Source organism: Sitophilus oryzae, unplaced genomic scaffold, assembly GCF_002938485.1.
Source record: "Sitophilus oryzae breed Bouriz unplaced genomic scaffold, Soryzae_2.0 scaffold_1297_pilon_pilon, whole genome shotgun sequence".
Taxonomy (NCBI): domain Eukaryota; kingdom Metazoa; phylum Arthropoda; class Insecta; order Coleoptera; family Curculionidae; genus Sitophilus; species Sitophilus oryzae.
The window spans coordinates 532,591-550,801 of NW_022145945.1; the positions used below are offsets into that span (position 1 = coordinate 532,591).

At 31.9% G+C, this 18,211-nt stretch overlaps 2 protein-coding genes across 3 annotated transcripts; both read right to left on the bottom strand.

The window, feature by feature from the left end:
* Positions 1 to 14,864, bottom strand: LOC115874508 (protein-L-isoaspartate(D-aspartate) O-methyltransferase). 2 transcript variants are annotated; one of them, XM_030889658.1, is made up of 5 exons: positions 14,698 to 14,864; positions 14,503 to 14,626; positions 14,192 to 14,447; positions 13,927 to 14,137; positions 1 to 619 (listed from the first exon to the last, which is right to left on the bottom strand). In XM_030889658.1, exons 2-5 carry the CDS (start codon positions 14,618 to 14,620, stop codon positions 458 to 460), a joined length of 747 nt encoding a protein of 248 aa, XP_030745518.1. In that variant the 5' UTR covers positions 14,621 to 14,626; positions 14,698 to 14,864; the 3' UTR covers positions 1 to 457. The 2 variants fall into 2 exon arrangements, with proteins under 2 accessions (XP_030745518.1, XP_030745519.1); XM_030889659.1 differs by having other exon boundaries at positions 3 to 619; positions 14,503 to 14,570.
* A 605-nt stretch (positions 14,865 to 15,469) lies between these two features.
* Positions 15,470 to 17,251, bottom strand: LOC115874509 (tubulin-specific chaperone C). The gene is made up of 3 exons (XM_030889660.1): positions 17,121 to 17,251; positions 16,957 to 17,069; positions 15,470 to 16,817 (listed from the first exon to the last, which is right to left on the bottom strand). The coding sequence occupies exon 3, from the start codon at positions 16,578 to 16,580 to the stop codon at positions 15,573 to 15,575; it is 1,008 nt and encodes a 335-aa protein (XP_030745520.1). The 5' UTR covers positions 16,581 to 16,817; positions 16,957 to 17,069; positions 17,121 to 17,251; the 3' UTR covers positions 15,470 to 15,572.
* Positions 17,252 to 18,211: the final 960 nt, after the last annotated feature.

Here is an 18,211-nt window from a genome sequence, read left to right on the forward strand (position 1 = left end):
AAGGTTGTTCCCCTTTAAAAGCGTCGAATTTGACCCACCCTGTACTGTGTCTAAAATTGAAGTAAAAAATTTGTTACAAAATTACAAATTTTATCTGACACTTGTCAAAAATCAAAGTAAAAAAAGTAACCGTGGCAACACTGCGACCTGCCTTCGTCAAATATTTTGATGACGTACTAGCCAACTTTTATTGATTTTACTATATGTTTTTTTCAATACAAATTTCACTAACACTGACTTCTTGGAAGAATAAATAACTCTCTTCATATGCTATAAAAAATTCTTTGGAGAAAATACGTGTTTTTATTTTTATTATCGTCACTATATTATGTCCAAAATATCTGTCTGTCTTTTTTTTCTCAATGTTTCCGCTTTACTTTTTAGTGTGTAGGTATTTCAAACAGAAAAATATGGCTGTTATTATTATAAATCCATATGCAAACCTACTGCCGATCTGTCAATAGCTTCTCGGCCATTGGTTGTCTTTGTCTGTTAAGGGTACATAGACGACGCCCATGAGAACCCTACGTTCTAGAGATCCATCGGGTAGTTTGTCTATTTGTTCTAATTGTTGGTCTCCACCGGCAGGTCCAACGGGTATAACTAGTCTACCACCAACCTTTAAAAATAAAAATATAATATACAGTATGTCCCCAGAATCTTCACAAGAGGAAAAACTTTTTTATAGTTAACTTTTTGAGAAAAACGCGTTTTTCATAAAAGTTTTTGCTTTAAAATGTTTTTGCTTTTAAATCCCGTCTATACTTTACCAAATTGCCATATCGTTTTAGACATAGACTTAAAATAAAATATAGACTGAGCATCTCATTCATAAATAGCTGGAACATGCGGTCAGACAATGTCTTGTTATTGTTGTGTTATTGTTTTAGGTTATAACGAGTGCGACACGAGCGATAGATAGGTTGTCTCTGTCGTAACGGTCGCTCCCTGACGACTCTGCCGAGAAACACAACACTGTCTTTCGTTTCTCAAGTACACCTGAACTCTCCGTATCATAGCCGGGTAATTTTTTTATCTTAATGAAGCTATAATTAAATTAAAAATATATCGTATTTAACTTTTTATATTTTATTAAGATTTAGAACAGGTTTTTACCAACCAAAAGTGGCTCATCCCCCATATTTTTTTTTATATTTTCAAATAAAAAACAAGATTTAGTATGTTAGTATATGACATAAATTAGGATTGATTGACGCATTCAATTGTTTTTGGTCACTTCCTGTTTCACCGGAAATGACTATAACTTTTAATTTTTAAACGGCACCCTCGGTATATTTCTACTTTTTCGATAGAAAATGACACTCTGAATAGAATGACATATCATATGTCAACTTTTGACATTTTCGCATATGGTTTAATTGTAATTGTAACACGCGGTTCATAACGACAATTTGACTCGAAATACCAAGTGTGTGGTATCAATATATTCATAAAAAAATGCTTTTTCCAAATATGCTAATGAGTCACCCTTGTTCCATTTGAAAAAATTGACATATGTATGATTAAAAATACGATTTGTACATATTTTAACCGACTTAGACAAGACACGAAACCTATTAGACGATCAAAACTATTTTTCCAAGGCTCCTTGATTAAAACTTAGTGTTTTTAACAACACCATGGCACCCTGGATTGAAATTTAAAATACGATTTGTTTTTCAGCGACAATGTCAAAAGTTGACATATGATATGTCATTCTATTCAGAGTGTCATTTTTTATCGAATAAAGTAGCAATATACCGAGGTTGCCTTTAAAAATAAAAAGATGTAATCATTTCGGTGAAACAGGAAGAGACCAAAAACAACTGAATACATCAATAAATCCTAATTTATGTCATATACCTATAACATACAAATCTGTTTTTTTTATCTGAAAAAATAAAAAAGTTATAGGGGGTGAGCCACTTTTGAGACGACCCGGTATATTAAAAAATATTGTTTCATAATGTAATATCAATTTAAAATTCTTGTATGTTATTTTATATGCTCAAGATAATTTTAGAATAAACCATATTTTTAATAAAATCATTATTAATTATTAACAGGGTTATAATTATGACTTTGTTACAATGTAAGTAAGTAAATAATGTAATGAGAAAAAATTCAGATTTTACATTTTACTAAAATATTATCTAAATAAGCGCCTTTCTACAACAACGCCACTGGCTCCCAATGGGCAAATTGAGAGTTGTCTACCGGTCGAAAGTCGTTTCAAGACTTAAATGGATTATTTAAGTCAAATTTCTTGCAAATTTGGCACTGGCGAACCATATTTTATAGTTCTTGAACAGAAAAAGTCAATAAAATAAACACTTAAGGACTACAAACTAAGAAAATGCGTTAATACAGCCGGGGACATAGCGGCATCAAAGCTTTACCGCACACTTGCCACGCGTACTACAAGGTAATAAATGAATGAATAGGCTCCCTCGCCTCTAATCGGTGTTGTCATATTGTAAAGAACTTATCCTTTTTAAACAGTATCCGACTTATAATTTAGTAGTATAAGGACTATTTAATACATCTATGGAATATTAAAACCTACTTTATTAACTGTAGATTAATATCTCAATATATGTGTGTAACAAGAAAAAAAATATTGATAATATTAAAGACGTGACAACATAGGCTGGATGAGGAAGGCTCGGTCGACTGTACCCAGAAGTAAACATGTGTACAAAAAAGCTTGTTTGACCGCGTTGAGATGTAAATAGTATAGTCTATATTTTATTTTAAGTCTATGGTTTTAGAGGAAAATAAGGAAATATGAAAATATAGTTGAATTTTTCCACGGTATAGTTGAAGTCAAAGGTTGAAGTCTCAAAAATCAAAATGCTTTCTATCGTGCATTTCTGTGGTAATAGTCTAGTAAATGAAGGTTGAAGCCACGGCCTAATTCGTCAACCGGGACTTTTCAGGCGGATTGTGTTCCTTTTGGGCAGTAGTTTTAGGGAAAAAAATTGTAACACCGCGCTCGGCCAGCTTTGGGCCTAAAATGGTCCCAAATGGCCGAAATATCAGTTTTTCGCAAATATCTGCCAAAATATGTAATTTACAAAATTTGGAATAAAAAATTTAGCTTAGGTAATTACCTATAAAAATAGTGCTTATCATTTTTTACGTCATTTGGAACTTGTTTGAATTTTCTCAAATTTTATGATAAAAAAACCGGGCAAACATTCATTGGCCCAAAAATTTTCAGATTTTTACAAACTTATTCATATTTTCACTAATAATAGCTTATTTGTCAAGTTTTTCTTTGTGCGTGTGCCAGATCTCGCAAGCATTGTCATACACACTTTTAAGTCATGTTCCACAGCCCTTAGACCATCAAGGGACGTAGGACATCCCTTGTATGCTGATATTTCAGACCAAATGGTGAAGGTAGTCTATTCTATCCGGGAAAATAGACAAGAACAATATACATTGAAACATAGACTTAAAATAAAATATAGACTGAGCATCTCATTCATAAATAGCTGGAACATGCGGTCAGACAATGTCTTGTTATTGTTGTGTTATTGTTTTAGGCTCTAACGAGTGCGACACGAGCGATAGATAGGTTGTCTCCGTCGTAACGGTCGTTCCCTGACGACTCTGACGAAGAATGCAACACTGTCTTTCGTTCCTCAGTACACCTGAACTCTCCGTACCAAAGCCGGGTAATTTTTTTATTTTAATTAAGCTACAATTCAATTAAAAATATATCGTGTTTAACTTTTTAATATTTTATTACGATTTAGGAGAGGTTTCTTAAATAAAAGTTTAGAAAAAAACGTCCAAAAACGATAAAAATAATAAAAAAAATTTAATATTCGAAATTACGTATTTAATTTTTAGTCAAACATTATAATGGAATAACTAACATAATAGAATCGGCGACTTGGAAAGGAGAAAAAACTTCATGATTGTTGTAATTTTTTTTTCTGATAAATGATATCTTATTATGTAAATTAGGGAAAACAGAAATCGTTCCATTAAAGCAAGCTTTTAGGAAGTGGATAAAATGAAGACTACATTTATTTAACTCGCTACTGTCTTTATTATACCGGCTGCGTCCCAAAAGTGGCTCACCCCCATAATTTTTTTTATTTTGTCAAATAAAAAAACAAGATTTGGTATGTTAGTATATGACATAAATTAGGATTGATTGACGCATTCAATTGTTTTTGGTCACTTCCTGTTTCACCGGAAATGGCACCCAGGTATATCTCTACTTTGTTCGATAGAAAATGACACTCTGAATAGAATGACACATCATATATCAACTTTTCACATTTTCTCATATGGTTTAATTGAAATTGTAACACGCGGTTCATAACGACAATTGGACTCGAAATAACAAGTATCAATATATTCATAAAAAAATGCTTTTCGAAATATGCTAATGGATCACCCTTGTTCCATTTGAAAAAATTGACATAATCTGATGAAAAATACGATTTGTACATCTTTATAACCGGCCTAGACAAGACACGAACAACAATTGACGATCAAAACAATTTTTCCCAGGCTCCTTGATTAAAACTTAGTGTTTTTAACACCGCCATGGCACCCTGGATTGAAATTTAAAATATGATTTGTTTTTAACCGACAATGCCAAAAGTTGACATATGATATTATGTCATTCTATTAATAATAATTAAAAATAATTAATTTATGTCATATACTAACATACAAATCTGTTTTTTTTATCTGAAAAAATAAAAAAGTCATAGGGGTGAGCCACTTTTGCGACGCGCCCGGTATATTAAAAAATAATGTTTCATAATGTAATATCATTTTAAAATTCTTATATGTTATTTTAGATTCTGAAGATAGTTTTAGAATAAACCGGAATATATTTTTAATAAAAACATTATTAATTTTTTAACCGATTCCTAATATAATTTATCTTGTATAATAACAGGGTTATAATTATGATTTTGTTACAAAAACTTTTATATAAATGATTATGTAATAGAAAAAATTCAGATTTTAGATTTTACTAAAATATTATATAAATAAGCGCCTTTCTACAACAACGCCACTGGCTCCCAATTGGTAAATTGAGAGTTGCCTACCGGTCGAAAGTCGTATCGAGACTCAAATGGATTATTTAAGTCGAATTTCTTGCAAATTTGACATTGGTGAACCATATTTTATAGTTCTTGAAAACAAAAAGTAAATAAAATAAACATTTAAGGACTACAAACTAAGAAAATGCGATAATACAACCAGAGATAAGTAGCGGCAACAATGCTTTACTACACACGTGCGACGCGTACTACGAGTTAATAGAAGAATGAACAGGCGACCTCGCCTCTAATCGGTGTTGCCATATTGTAAAGGATTTATCCTTTTTACATAGTATTCGACTTATAATTAAGTAGTATAAGGACTATTTAATACATTTATGGAATATTATAACCTACTTTATTAAAATGCAGTATTAATATCTCAATATATGTGTATAATAAGTAAAAAAATATTGATAATATTAAAGACGTGACAACATAGGCTGGACGAGGAAGGTTTGGTCGGCTGCGGTCGAGTGTACCCAGAAGTAAACATGTGTACAAAAATGATTGTTTGACCGTGTTCAGATGTAAATAGTGTAGTCTATATTTTATTTTAAGTCTATGCATTCAATGAGTTGCAAGATATTGCAGGTAATTTTGAACATTTATCGTTGATTTCCAACTTCTCATTGATGTTTGTTACTTATTAAAGTTATTATGCATTTTTTTTTTGCTTACGACACTTTCCGGAAATCCCCAAACAGCGGAAAAAGCCATTCACTGATAGTTGTTTTTTATTAAAATGTGATTAAACAAATACTTCAAACCTTCTGAGTAGCTTAAAGAGACTCTAAGAATAACTGTTAAAAAAATGTTGAAAAATAAGTTATTATCAGTGAAAATATGAATAAGTTTGTAAAAACCTGAAAATTTTTGGGTCAAGGAATGTGTGTGTTTGCGCGGTTTTTTTTTATTATAAAATGTGACGAAATTCAAACAAGTCCCAAAATGTGATAGCTGTTGATTCTACCTTTTAAACGAACTTTAAATCATCAACAAATATTAAATTTTAGCCGAGTTGTCCTATCAATCAATGATACGCTTTAGACCAGTCAATCTGGAGGTTGAGGTGGAAAAAATTAGTAACCAACCGATCTCAACGGGAATGAGTAGATAATGATCTCCTATTTAACTCAAAAGTCCCATTCGGTCCCAGTGGGGGAAGTTTGAAAAAAATCGCCGCCATCTTGGATTTTTTCGTTTTTTTTTCAAATATCTCCGTTTGCATAACTTTTTTCGAAAAAACTAAAGATATCCGATATGTGCGTTTGTAGTGAGTAGACGTGAATCTCAGCCCCGACAATATTATTTACTTTTCAAAGTTATTCTTACAAACAAGTTTTTTTTTCTCACACTCGGCCAGTTTATTTGTTTTGTTAAATTTGAACTAAGAATTGTTATTTACAATGGTATTTACGGAAAGACAAAAAACAGAATTGGTATGCATCGTGAAGGACGTTTCTCAAAAAATCATATCAGAGATTTTTAATGATAAAAAATTTATGGAATCAATAGCAGCAAAGGTAGCAGACATGGTGGCCCAAAAATTGACGAGCGAATGCAAATTTTTGAAGCAAGGATCAGTGAGTTGGAAAATAAATTACACAGTGTGCAAGTTGAAAAGGATGAGCTATTTTGTAAAACAGATAATATGGAACAGGCTTTAAAACTAAACCAGCTTTGTTTACGTGGGCTCCTGGAAGAGGAAAATGACCTAAATAACTGTGTCTCCGAAATTATCAAAAAGCGTGTGGACTTGCCGAATATTGAAGTCGAACAATGGTATCGTATTGGTAAACATCCAATCAAGATCTCGTACAGTGATTTTAAAATTTCTGTCTACTAGTCAAAGAAACCTTGTCTATTTGAGGAAAAATAGACTTAAAAATACTAAACTTGCTATTAGTGAGCAGTTAACATCCTACCGGCATGGGTTATTAATATTAGCCAAAGACAAACTTGGAAAAGACAAAGTGTGGACCATGGAGGGTAGAATATTTGCCAGGGTTGATGGGTGAAAAATCTAGATTCGAAATGAGGATGATATAATTAAAAATTAACAACTGTTAGTCGGGATTCTATTCAACAATATCTTCTTTATATTTTTTTGTATTTTCAAATACATCTAAAGGTGCGTATTCATTATCCGAACGAACGAATGAAAATGCGGTATATTTAGACGGGGACCGAACGCATGCGGCCGTTCGTTCGGTCGTGCGCTCGACCATCCGCTTCGAGTCGGTACATCAAAGGCGTTCGCCTGCGTGCGCTTTCAGATTTAAGGTGCGTATTCATTATCCGAACGAACGAACGAACGAACGAACGAATGAAAGTGCGGTATATTTAGACGGGGACCGAACGCATGCGGCCGTTCGTTCGTTCGTTCGTGCGCTCGACCATCCGCTTCGAGTCGGTACATCAAAGGCGTTTAGACGTCATGGTACAAAGAATACAAGGTATGATCGATAGCGGCTCCAATTTCGTTCAGTTCGCGCATACCACCTGTGACGTCACTAGGAAAATAATGAATAAATAAGAAATAAAGAAAGTTGACAGGAGATCTGCATTTTTTGAGGTTATGGTTAAGAATTGTTTATTTTAAGACTTTTTTTCGTTTAATTTAATAATTACTAAAACCAGCAGTTCCAAAAATATATTTAAAATAATAATTATCTATTAACATGGATTTGGACGATAATAGAGGTAAAAATACTAAATTTATTTCTATATTCGGTATAAAATTGTTTATTAGGTTTTTAGTTTGCGATGTTTATGGTAAATAATTTTCATTTTTATTGCCTCTGAATTCACATGAGGACAGAGATGAGGATATCTATGGAAAAGTAACCACAAGAGGAATTGTTACATCATTTAAAAAATGTTGGGAAGTTTATTGTTTCCCATGGAAAAGTAGAAAATGCCAATGCAGATGAACGTATTGTAATTGTGATAGAAGTAATTCCAAGGGTGAAGTTTATTATAATTAGTGGAAGTAATACCAAGGGTGAAGTTTATTATAATTAGTGACCTGTGCTTCTTTTTATATGTAGATGTTTCTGGTTTTAGAATAAATCGGTTGAACCACACCCAAAATTTAAAGGAAGTATTTGCATACCCAGAATATGCCCATCAAGGGTTATATAGCTCAAATTTCCTTTAATGGTAGGCAATTATTCAATGCAAATTAACTTTTAAGCGACTGAAATATTAAATAGTTTACAATATGGTATATCACTAAAAATATATTACTTTTAGGTACAATTAGGGCCCGATACATTTCAAAAAGTAGAATATTATTTTATATTAAATGAGGTATTGTACTAACAATCAATTTATATTAAACGGAGATTAAAAAATAACAGAATAAATAGTTCTTTTCTTATACTACAAAAATAAACTATAGAATACAACAGTATTTAAAAAAAAAATAAAAGTGATGTTCCGGCCGAGATTCGAACTCGGTCTCTCGCTTCCCTAGCCCGACTCATATGCACTGCTCCATAGTAACTTGCTTAGCGATAATTCAATGACGGTATATAAACAAAAAAAAAACAGGTTTATAACAATATCTTGACGATTTGAACTGGCGCGCGAATGAAGAAATGCGTGCGGTCTTCTCGTGCGGTTCTATCGTGCGGTCCCCGTCCATACCACTAGCGAACATTCGTTCGTTCGTTCGTTCGTTCGTGCGGATAATGAATACGCACCTTAATATAAATATATTTTTTTTACTTATTTCTGTTAAATTGGTATTTCTTTAGGTAGTATAAGCAAAGTATAAGCTAGGAGGAAAGAGAATGAAAACACTAAGTATCGCATATTTAAACGTGCGCTCGTTACTGCCGCATTTCGCAGACTTGAAGAATTTATTATTGGAAAAGTCTTTTGAAATTTTGGGCATTTCAGAAACATGGCTGACTCAGCGTATACCTAGTGACCATGTCCAAGTTCCAGGATATACGTTTCTTAGAACAGACAGAGATATGAGAGGTGGTGGAGTGGGTATGTATTTTAAAAATAATTTTAAATATGAAGTTCTAACATCAAAGCAATCAGAAAGTTTGGAACAATTATGGATAAAATTTAAATTTAATAATGTATATATTTTTGGATCAATCTATAGACCGCCAAAGGGACATTTCTTGGATTTTATGAATGAGTTTGAGAACGCGCTAAAATGTTTTACAATGGAATGTGAAAAACTTGTGTGTGTGTGTGTGTGTATGCGGTGGAGATTTCAATTTAAATTATTTGTCATTGGACAACAAAAGCGTTCAAGATTTTGATTGTTGCTTAAATTCTTACAATTTAAAACAAATTATTGATATTCCGACAAGAATTACAGATAAATCTCAAAGTTTGATAGATTATATTATTATCCCTAAAACAGAAACAGAAATACATTATTCAACTCTTAACGTACCCGATATTTCAGACCATCTAATGGTGCATGCTACTTTAAATGCTCAGGTTGTACAAAAAGCTGAAACCAAACCCCAAGTAAGAAACTTCAAATATATAAATAAAGAACTATTAGCATCTTTTTTAGAAAGCGCGCCATTTGAGGATATAATATGTATATTAAAAATATTGACGATAAGTTATCTTATTTTAATAATTTGATATTAATGATATTTCATATATTAACACCTTTAAAAACAGTTAAAAATAAGAAATATAAACCACCATGGTTAACTGACATTATAAAACTTATGATTAAAATGCGAGATAAGGCTTTTAAAAAATACAAAAACACTGGAAAACCGGAACATTGGGATTATTATAAACAAATGCGGAATCAGACAAATATTGCAATACAACATGAAAAAAAAAGATATCTAGAATTTTGCACTAATAAACATAACAATAAGGTTTTATGGAAAAAACTAAAAAATTTAAATATAACCAATAATGTTAATATTAGATATATTCCTGATTCTATAAATAACCCAACGAATATAAATAATTTTTTTCTACAGTTCTCAAAAAATAACACATCAGTGGATAAAACTTAAAAAACATTTTCTGGATAGTTCTCTTCCCTCTTAGTTTTTTTTTTTACCTCAAAATTATTTTAGTATAAAATACTTCTTTGTATTTATTTCTTTGAATTTCATACTAAATTTTCTTAGACATAGGATTACTATATAATTTACTTATATTTGTAGATAAGTTACAGTAAAATAATTTAGCTACAGAACACACATTTATACTAGCTGATATTGTGATCTCACAGGAACTGAATTTAAACCAATTTTAATTGTCTTCAGTTCATTTTTTGCATGTTTTTTTGTATTGCTATTTTTTATTTGTAAATTACATTTGTTGTAAATGATATTCATGCAAAATAAAGTATTATTATTATTATTATATGTTTTATGTAGAGAATTCAATTTAGAATAGTCTACCTTCAATCAATTTTTTTTCTAAAATAAATAGTAATAGAGATAGGGCAATTTTTTACTATGCGTTTTATAAATTTTCCAGTTTTATCAGCTATAATTTTTGCGTTAACAGTGTAGTGTTAATATAGATAAACCACAAGTATAAATTTAAGTATTAAAGCAATTAAAAATAACGTTAAAATACTATTTTTTAAATAAAATTATTGTTAAAACAATTATTATTAAATTAAAGTTATTAAATATAATCAGCTATGGCGTCATCCCGAGCGTCATTTTCCGCTTCAACTAAAATAGAAAAGTTTGTGCAACTGATTCCGTTGCACTGACCACACTTTGCAGAACATTTAAGACCCAGTTTTCTACAAGAGCAATAATTTTTAGAGCACTGACTCTCTTTGCAATTGCAAAAAAAAATATTTTAGTAGGTCAGTAGGCGCCACATCTTCTGTTGATTGAATAGGTGTCAGATTGTCTTTTGATCTTTCTTCCATCCATATTCTAAAAGATCGTACTTGTTACCAATTTCTTCTTGAATCTAAAAAATACAACTTATAACATTTCCTATAATAGCGATATAGCTTTACAGTTGCTTTACAGTTACCTGATAGCATGTCCTGAGTAAATGGAGTTTTGCAGAGTTCTCAGTTGGAGGCAAATTAGCTAAATTAAAGGTAGTCTTAAGGGCTTGTCCTGATCATTGCCTGGAAACTTATATGGTGAAATTTTGATAAAATAATTTAGTACACACTAAAAATACGGTCTGTCGCTTGTGGTAGGAAGAATAATTTTTAGAGGTTACTAGTTTATTTGGTTGCCTGTGATATGCATATACAGGGTGTTTCCTAATTAATCTAAAAAATACAAAATCGTTAGAAAACGAATTAAGGCGGGCTCTTAATAAGTATATTTATTTTTTTCTCGACAACCGTTTGATGAACAAGAAAAACGCAAAATCTATGGACTATTCTAGAGTTCTTTTAGCTGTAGGCCGGCGGCTGTGGCCTAGAGAGGGTAGTTATAAATCGACCGGTGCAGTTGACGCGCTAAATTCAAAATAAATTCTTAGTTATAAATCGTTTGTAAATAGTTCTATAAGTCTTTTATCGTTATTGTTTTTGTTAATTAGTGTTAAATAAATAGTGTTTAAATAAATTGTGACTTTCTATCCACACGGAACCGACGAAAAACGTAACAATTGGTGTCAAGTGTGGCGTGTGTGATAGACTAGGAAAATAAAAAGACAGACAATGGCTCCGAAAAAATTGTTGAAAGACTTGAAAGTGTCGGAATTAAAATGCGTACTGGAAGAAAGGGAATGCGAAACAAATGGAAAGAAAAGCATTTTACAAGCCAGACTGAGAGACGTTTTGATTGAGGACGGTGAGGATCCTGACACATTTTGCTTTGAGCTGGAAGGTGACCTTGACTCGTCCTTACACAAATTAGAAGATAAAATAACGGAAAATTCTCAAAAGTTGGAAGAGAGTTTGAATGATAAAATGACAAAGAATTCTCAAAAATTAGACGACAACTTGAACAATTTAAATAGTAAAATAACTGACTTGGAAGTTAATTTAGAAGATAAAATCGCAGAAAATTCTAAAGACATACAGGCCAGCTTCAATAATAAAATATTGAATTTAGAACAAAGTTTATACAACAAGATAACAGAAAACTCGAATTCCACAATATCCACACGGAACCGACGAAAAACGTAACAATATAGAGTGTATCTCAGATGATTAATATGTTTAATATAGCTTGGGCAGTGATATAGCTTTAAAAGATAATTTAATCCTGACTGAAACAAGTCATCTTTTTTCAGTATCGACAGGCACATTTTTGACTTGTTCTAGTCAGAATTAAATTATTTTTTAAAGCTATATCACTGCCCAAGCTATATCAAACATATTAACCATCTGAGATACACTCTATACAATAGGATTACATCAAGACAAGCCCTTAAGACTACCTTTAATTTAGCTAATTTGCCTCCAACTGAAAACTCTGCAAAACTCGTTTTCGTACACAACTGTAAATGTAACGATATATCTATTACAGGAAATGTTATAAGTTTTATTTTTTAGATTCAAAAATGGATTGGTAACAAGTAAGATCCTTTACAATATGGATGGAAGAAAGATCAAAAGGCAATTAACACCTATTCAATCAACAGATGTGGCGCCTCCTGACGCACTAAAATAATGTTTTTGCAATTATTGCAAAGAGAGTCAATGCTCTAAAAATTCCTCTTGTACAAAACTGGGTCTTAAATGTTCTTCAAAGTGTGGTCAGTGCTACGGAATCAGTTGCACAAACTTTTGTATTTTAGTTGAGGATGAAAATGACGCTCAGGATGACGTCATAGCAGATTTTATTTAACACCTTTAATTTAATAATAATTTTCTTAACAATAATTTTATTTAATAAATAATATTTAAACGTTATTTTTAATTGTTTTAATGCTTAAATTTATACTTGGTTTATCTATATTAACACTATACTGTTAACGCAAAAATGATAGCTGATTTTTCAAACTTCCCCCACTGGGACCGAATGGGACTTTTGAGGGGTTAAATAGGAGATCATCATCTACACATTCCCGTTGAGATCGGTTGGTTACTAATTTTTTCCATTACATATAATGCTCGGCTACGTTTACTGGCCTACTTATGAAATCTCTGGAGCCGTTAAAACTTGGAGAGAAAATTCAGGAATCTTTCCGAGGCGGAATATCTCTAAAACTACTAATTCTACGTAAAAAATGATAAGGACCATTTTTGTAGGTAATTACCTAAGCTTCATTTTTTATTCCAAGAAAAATTTGTAAATTACATATCTTGGCAGATATTTGCGAAAAACTGATTTTTCGGCCATTTAGGGCCATTTTTTCGGCCAAAGCTGGCCGAGCACGGTGTTACAATTTTTTCTCCTAAAACTACTCCCCAAAAGATACACAACCCGCCTAAAATGTCGACGAATTAGGCCGTGATTTCAACCTTCTATCTATCTATCTATCTTCATTTACTAAACTAATACCTTTTTAAAGAAAAAAAATGTTCCAAAAATCACAATGCATTTCTATGGCAATATTTCATTTTCAGTAATTGATGGTTGGTTGAGTTGGTTATTATTAAATTTGATTAAAGTCATATATTTCGCTCATGATAAAAGAAATTAATTCATGTTGATTGGAATGCATCTATATTTGCCATTTTTTTTTTCTCTCTCAAAAGAGTATGGAAATAACCATTTTAGAACAAGCAAATTCTTTTATAAAGAATGCATCTTTCTCTAAATGTAAATAAAAAAAAAATCCTCTTGTTTAAATTATCCAGGGAGATACTGTGTATTAAATATCTCTGTTAAATTTTATCTATGGTTTTTATATTTGAATTTAATTATTTAAGAAACTTCATGATTTACAAATAACATCTTACCTTCAGTTGGTCAACTAATGCTTTGGGCAAGACAGGTGCAGCTGCTCCAACATGGATCGCATCATATGGAGAATACTCTTGATAACCCTGTCTACCATCACCTGTTACTAAATGCACTCTATTCGACTCCAGCAGTGCCGGATTATCGTTTGTTATATTCTGCACAGCTGCTTTGTTTAATTCTGGAATATGGTCTATACCTACAGCAACTCTAAAAGCATTACAGATGTTGAAAATTCAAAATAAATGGTTCTTAAAATGTTACCCCTTGTCTCCCATCACCTTAGCCATACAAGCTGTTAAATATCCACTGCCAGACCCAACATCCAAGGCCCTAGTTCCATTAACCAACTGATCTTTTAGTAATTCTAATGCGTGTGCATGCATATGTGGTGCACTGATGGTTACGCCAAAACCTATGCTTTGTGGCGCGTCCATGTATGAATTATTTTTGCAATAATTCGCCCTATCCACTGATAACATTGCCTGTTCCACCACATCGGACTGTATAATTCCATTAGCTAAAAAAATATGAAATAAACAAAACAAATACCTGTTTGGTCGATATTAACCTACTCTTTAGATTTCTGACCAGTTCAGCGTTATTTTTCCCGTGCGACCTCCAAGCCATGTTTCTTACCAAACTAAAACATGTACCAAAATAAATTACCCTTGTACTGTGCATTTGAAACATTTGAAACTATTGCCAAAAACAAATAATATGAATCGCATTTACTTTTGAAAATAATGCTAGAATAAATGTTTACCAACCTTCAAAGACTTTATGCGTGTTATTACTTGAATACCTTATATAGTTTACGATGGTTCTATGTTCTCAAATTATCTGGAATTTTTTAAAAAACTACATAAATCTTTATTGGAATTGGAGACGTCAGATTTGGGTTAAAAAAATTTCAAATATTCTGTAAATAGAGGGCAAGTGACGTAAGAATGTCATTTCTTCTTTTCATTTTTCGGGCCAATAATCATCATAATGAAAATTCAAATTTTAAGCGTGGTCCACACGCAACGACGTATCATACGATTTGTTTTCTTGGAAAAAACCAGAGAAAAAAACATTGCAAATAAAACGTACAGGCCACGTATGTCTACATTATAACGACTTGCTGTTCAGTTTTTTGTATTCAATTATATAGGAAACACTGTTGTAGCTAGTTTTCGCTACTCGTGAACCCACCATTATTCTACCATCCTTTCACCACGCAACGTTTTGTCGACGCAAGAAAGTCGTTGCGTCTGGACGGCGCTTTACAGTCTTTGCCTAACTTCATGCTTTTCGCTAAAAATTGTCATTTTTTAAAAATTTTACAGATTTTATCACATTTTCTCTATAATTCAATTCTCTCAAGTTAAAACTAAGTATAAAAGGATATCAGTCACGAAGATTGTACAATAATTATACTGTAGGGCAGCGACTATACTATTATCAGTTCTTAAGAAATAATAAGAACTTTATACTTAAGTTCCAGCAAACGTATCAGCCTTTTTCATACTGAATTACAGTTAAACATTAAAACAGAAATTAAAAGCTCTTTATCATTTAATGTGAAAGCAAAGTGTATATACAAAATTGTTTTATATAAAATTTAACATAAATATCAAAACTACAATAGGAATTACAAATTTCAAGTCCATTCTCTAACCCTTACACTTTGATCCATTTCTCGCCAATTCGGCGAATGTTTGGTGGTGTTCAACCAGTTAAAATCATCAATACACCTCCAGTTATTCACAGATAAATCCATCCCAGCTTCAACAAAGTGTTTATTGATATTCTCATACACCCAGTTATACGGCGCTACAGATATCTTACTGCAATCCTCCATAATAGCTCGACTAGTAACGTGAAGGTATATATCAACGTTTTCGGAAGAATGCAGCCTTAATTGTTGACAGGCAATAACAAACGTACAATTGTAACAATTCTCTGCAAAAATGGAGGTTGAAACAGGTCCGGAAAATATTTTACAGTTTGTCAGATGGTTTAAGTGCAAAGTACTCGGTATACCCTTCAAATATACAACACAGTTGGTTAGTTTTTCTATAGAAACATCTTTTTTATATATTTCTTCATCACTTAAACACAAAACTTCTTCCTTTCTTCTATAAAACCCACATTCAATTTTTGGACTCTGTTTCTCCTCATTTACACTTTCTTTTGCTGAAGAATCACTCAGTTTTCCATTAAAATCGACCACATCCTTACCGTTATTCTCCAACAGTTTTGGTTTGGTTTTATTCCGAAAGCCAAACTTTTTCTTGGGCAACAATTCATTTTCTAGATCCCTTGTTTTGTTACTGAGTTCCTGTATTATGTTCTGACATTTTTGCAAGAAATAGTTACGTAAAAACAAACTAGATGCCGCAACGTATTTTTGCAGTAAAAGAATCTCCTTAGAAATAATATTAAAATGTTCCGGCAACTGATCTTTAGGCAAATTTTCAGATAATTTTATCAAATTCTCTATATACGCTTGCTTCTCACTAAATGTTCTCTCAAAATAATCCAATTGTTCATTTTCGGCAAGGGTTGATTTCTTTGTCTCCTGTTTTTTCTGCAAATTCAACTTTCTTTCTAATTCTCTTGATTTTAAAATATTTATTTTATCAGTTCCTTCACTTATTAGGTCCATTTTTTAGTATTTTTGTTTAATTTATTTAGAAAAGCTAAATGTGACTACGTTTTAAACTATTTTACGTTATTTTATAGGTAATTTATTAACAGGTTACTTTCTTATAGCTTTATCTATCTCTTCTTTACTTAGTCTATAGAGGGGTTTGTCTGACTCGACTGCTGCCTGAAGCACGTTCACAAATTGTTGTTGTTTATCGTGCACAAGCTTTGGATTTTTTTCTATGCCTGGGTAGTTCTGAAAATTTATAAATTAATTTCACCAATATACTAGATTAGCACATTTGCTACCAAGTGCCTCACTGAGACAAATGGTCTCAGTCTAAGTTTATTCATTATTGGTAGCAAATGTGTTAAATATATAAAACCCACTTTACCTTGCTTTGTTTATCAAGTTCTTCTGCACTTGGTGCAAGACTTAACAATCCGTAACCTAGACCACCGAAAGCAGTGAGCCAAAATATTGGTTGGAGAATTTTAGCCATCAAAGCTTAAAAAGATTTGTAAGTCTTGTATTGTTACTATATATTTTATGCCATACCTGTTCTTTGTTGGCATCCCAGTAAGTATTATCCAGTTGTCTTACTCTGCAGTTTGAATCCAATGTCTCACCTGCTTTGTAATATAATTCCAGAAAGTATGGATAGTTATCTTTGAGGTAATACCTCAGATCTGTGAAGAAAAATAATAAAAAGTTGATAAAACGTGTTTAAAACGTAAATAAAGGGAGATTATTCAGGCATACACTTAAATAAAGATTTTTTGTGCTTTCACTGAGCATTTACCTTAAAATGACATTGACTTCCTACGATTTTTACACCTTTTTTGATCAAATATAAACCAGTATGCATTCTGCTTAAAATAGTCACCGAAAAATTACTCACCTCGATCTGTGTTAACTTTATACCAAACGCCGTAAGCAAATGCGAAGGATAGTCCCTCGACAACGCAAGCAACTAGAACACCCCTTTTTAACCACTTGATTGGGTTGAATGAGCTGGGTTTTGGTTTTTTAGTTAACATAATTCGTGATAATGATTATATCCATTTATGGCTCTGCTGTTGGATCACCAAAAATTTTTAGAAAATTCTTCTGTCAAATGTCAAATCGAACGAATGACAAATTTATCTAGAAATGGGAAGGCGGTATCGATATTTTGAATATATCGATATATTTTTGTAAATGTATCGATATTTTTGTAAAAATATCGATATTTTTGTAAATATATCGATATTTATAATACAGGGTGCTCATGATCCCTTATCAAAAAACATGGAAAAAAGTTCCTATAAACATAGGTCCGGAAATGAGTAGTTTTAAAGATACAGGATAATAAACATTTCAAGAAATATAATACCGTTATGATCGAAAAAAAAGGGTGTCAACGACAAATTTTAAACTACACCATTTAAAAATCAGTGTTACTCAGGTTTTACTGTATATAAAATAAAATACAACAGCCAACTGGCAGCAAGCGCAATTAGAAAATAAAGAAGAGTACGGGCCAAGTTAATGACGTCTAGGGCTTGACTTAGCTAAAATTGTCACAGATTATTTCTAAGCCAGCTTTGACGCCATTTTTTTTCGATTGTATGCTATATTTCCTCATTGGACACACTGTATAATATGGG

Coding starts and splice junctions, on each gene's coding strand:
- LOC115874509 (XM_030889660.1), bottom strand. CDS start 16,580: ATGGACCTAATAAGTGAAGGAACTGATAAAATAAATATTTTAAAATCA.
- LOC115874508 (XM_030889658.1), bottom strand. CDS start 14,620: ATGTTTCAAATGCACAGTACAAGGGTAATTTATTTTGGTACATGTTTT. Junction 14,138..14,191: donor AAGGTGATGGGAGACAAGGG/GTAACATTTTAA, acceptor TAATGCTTTTAG/AGTTGCTGTAGGTATAGACC. Junction 620..13,926: donor CATTAGTTGACCAACTGAAG/GTAAGATGTTAT, acceptor TTATTTTTAAAG/GTTGGTGGTAGACTAGTTAT.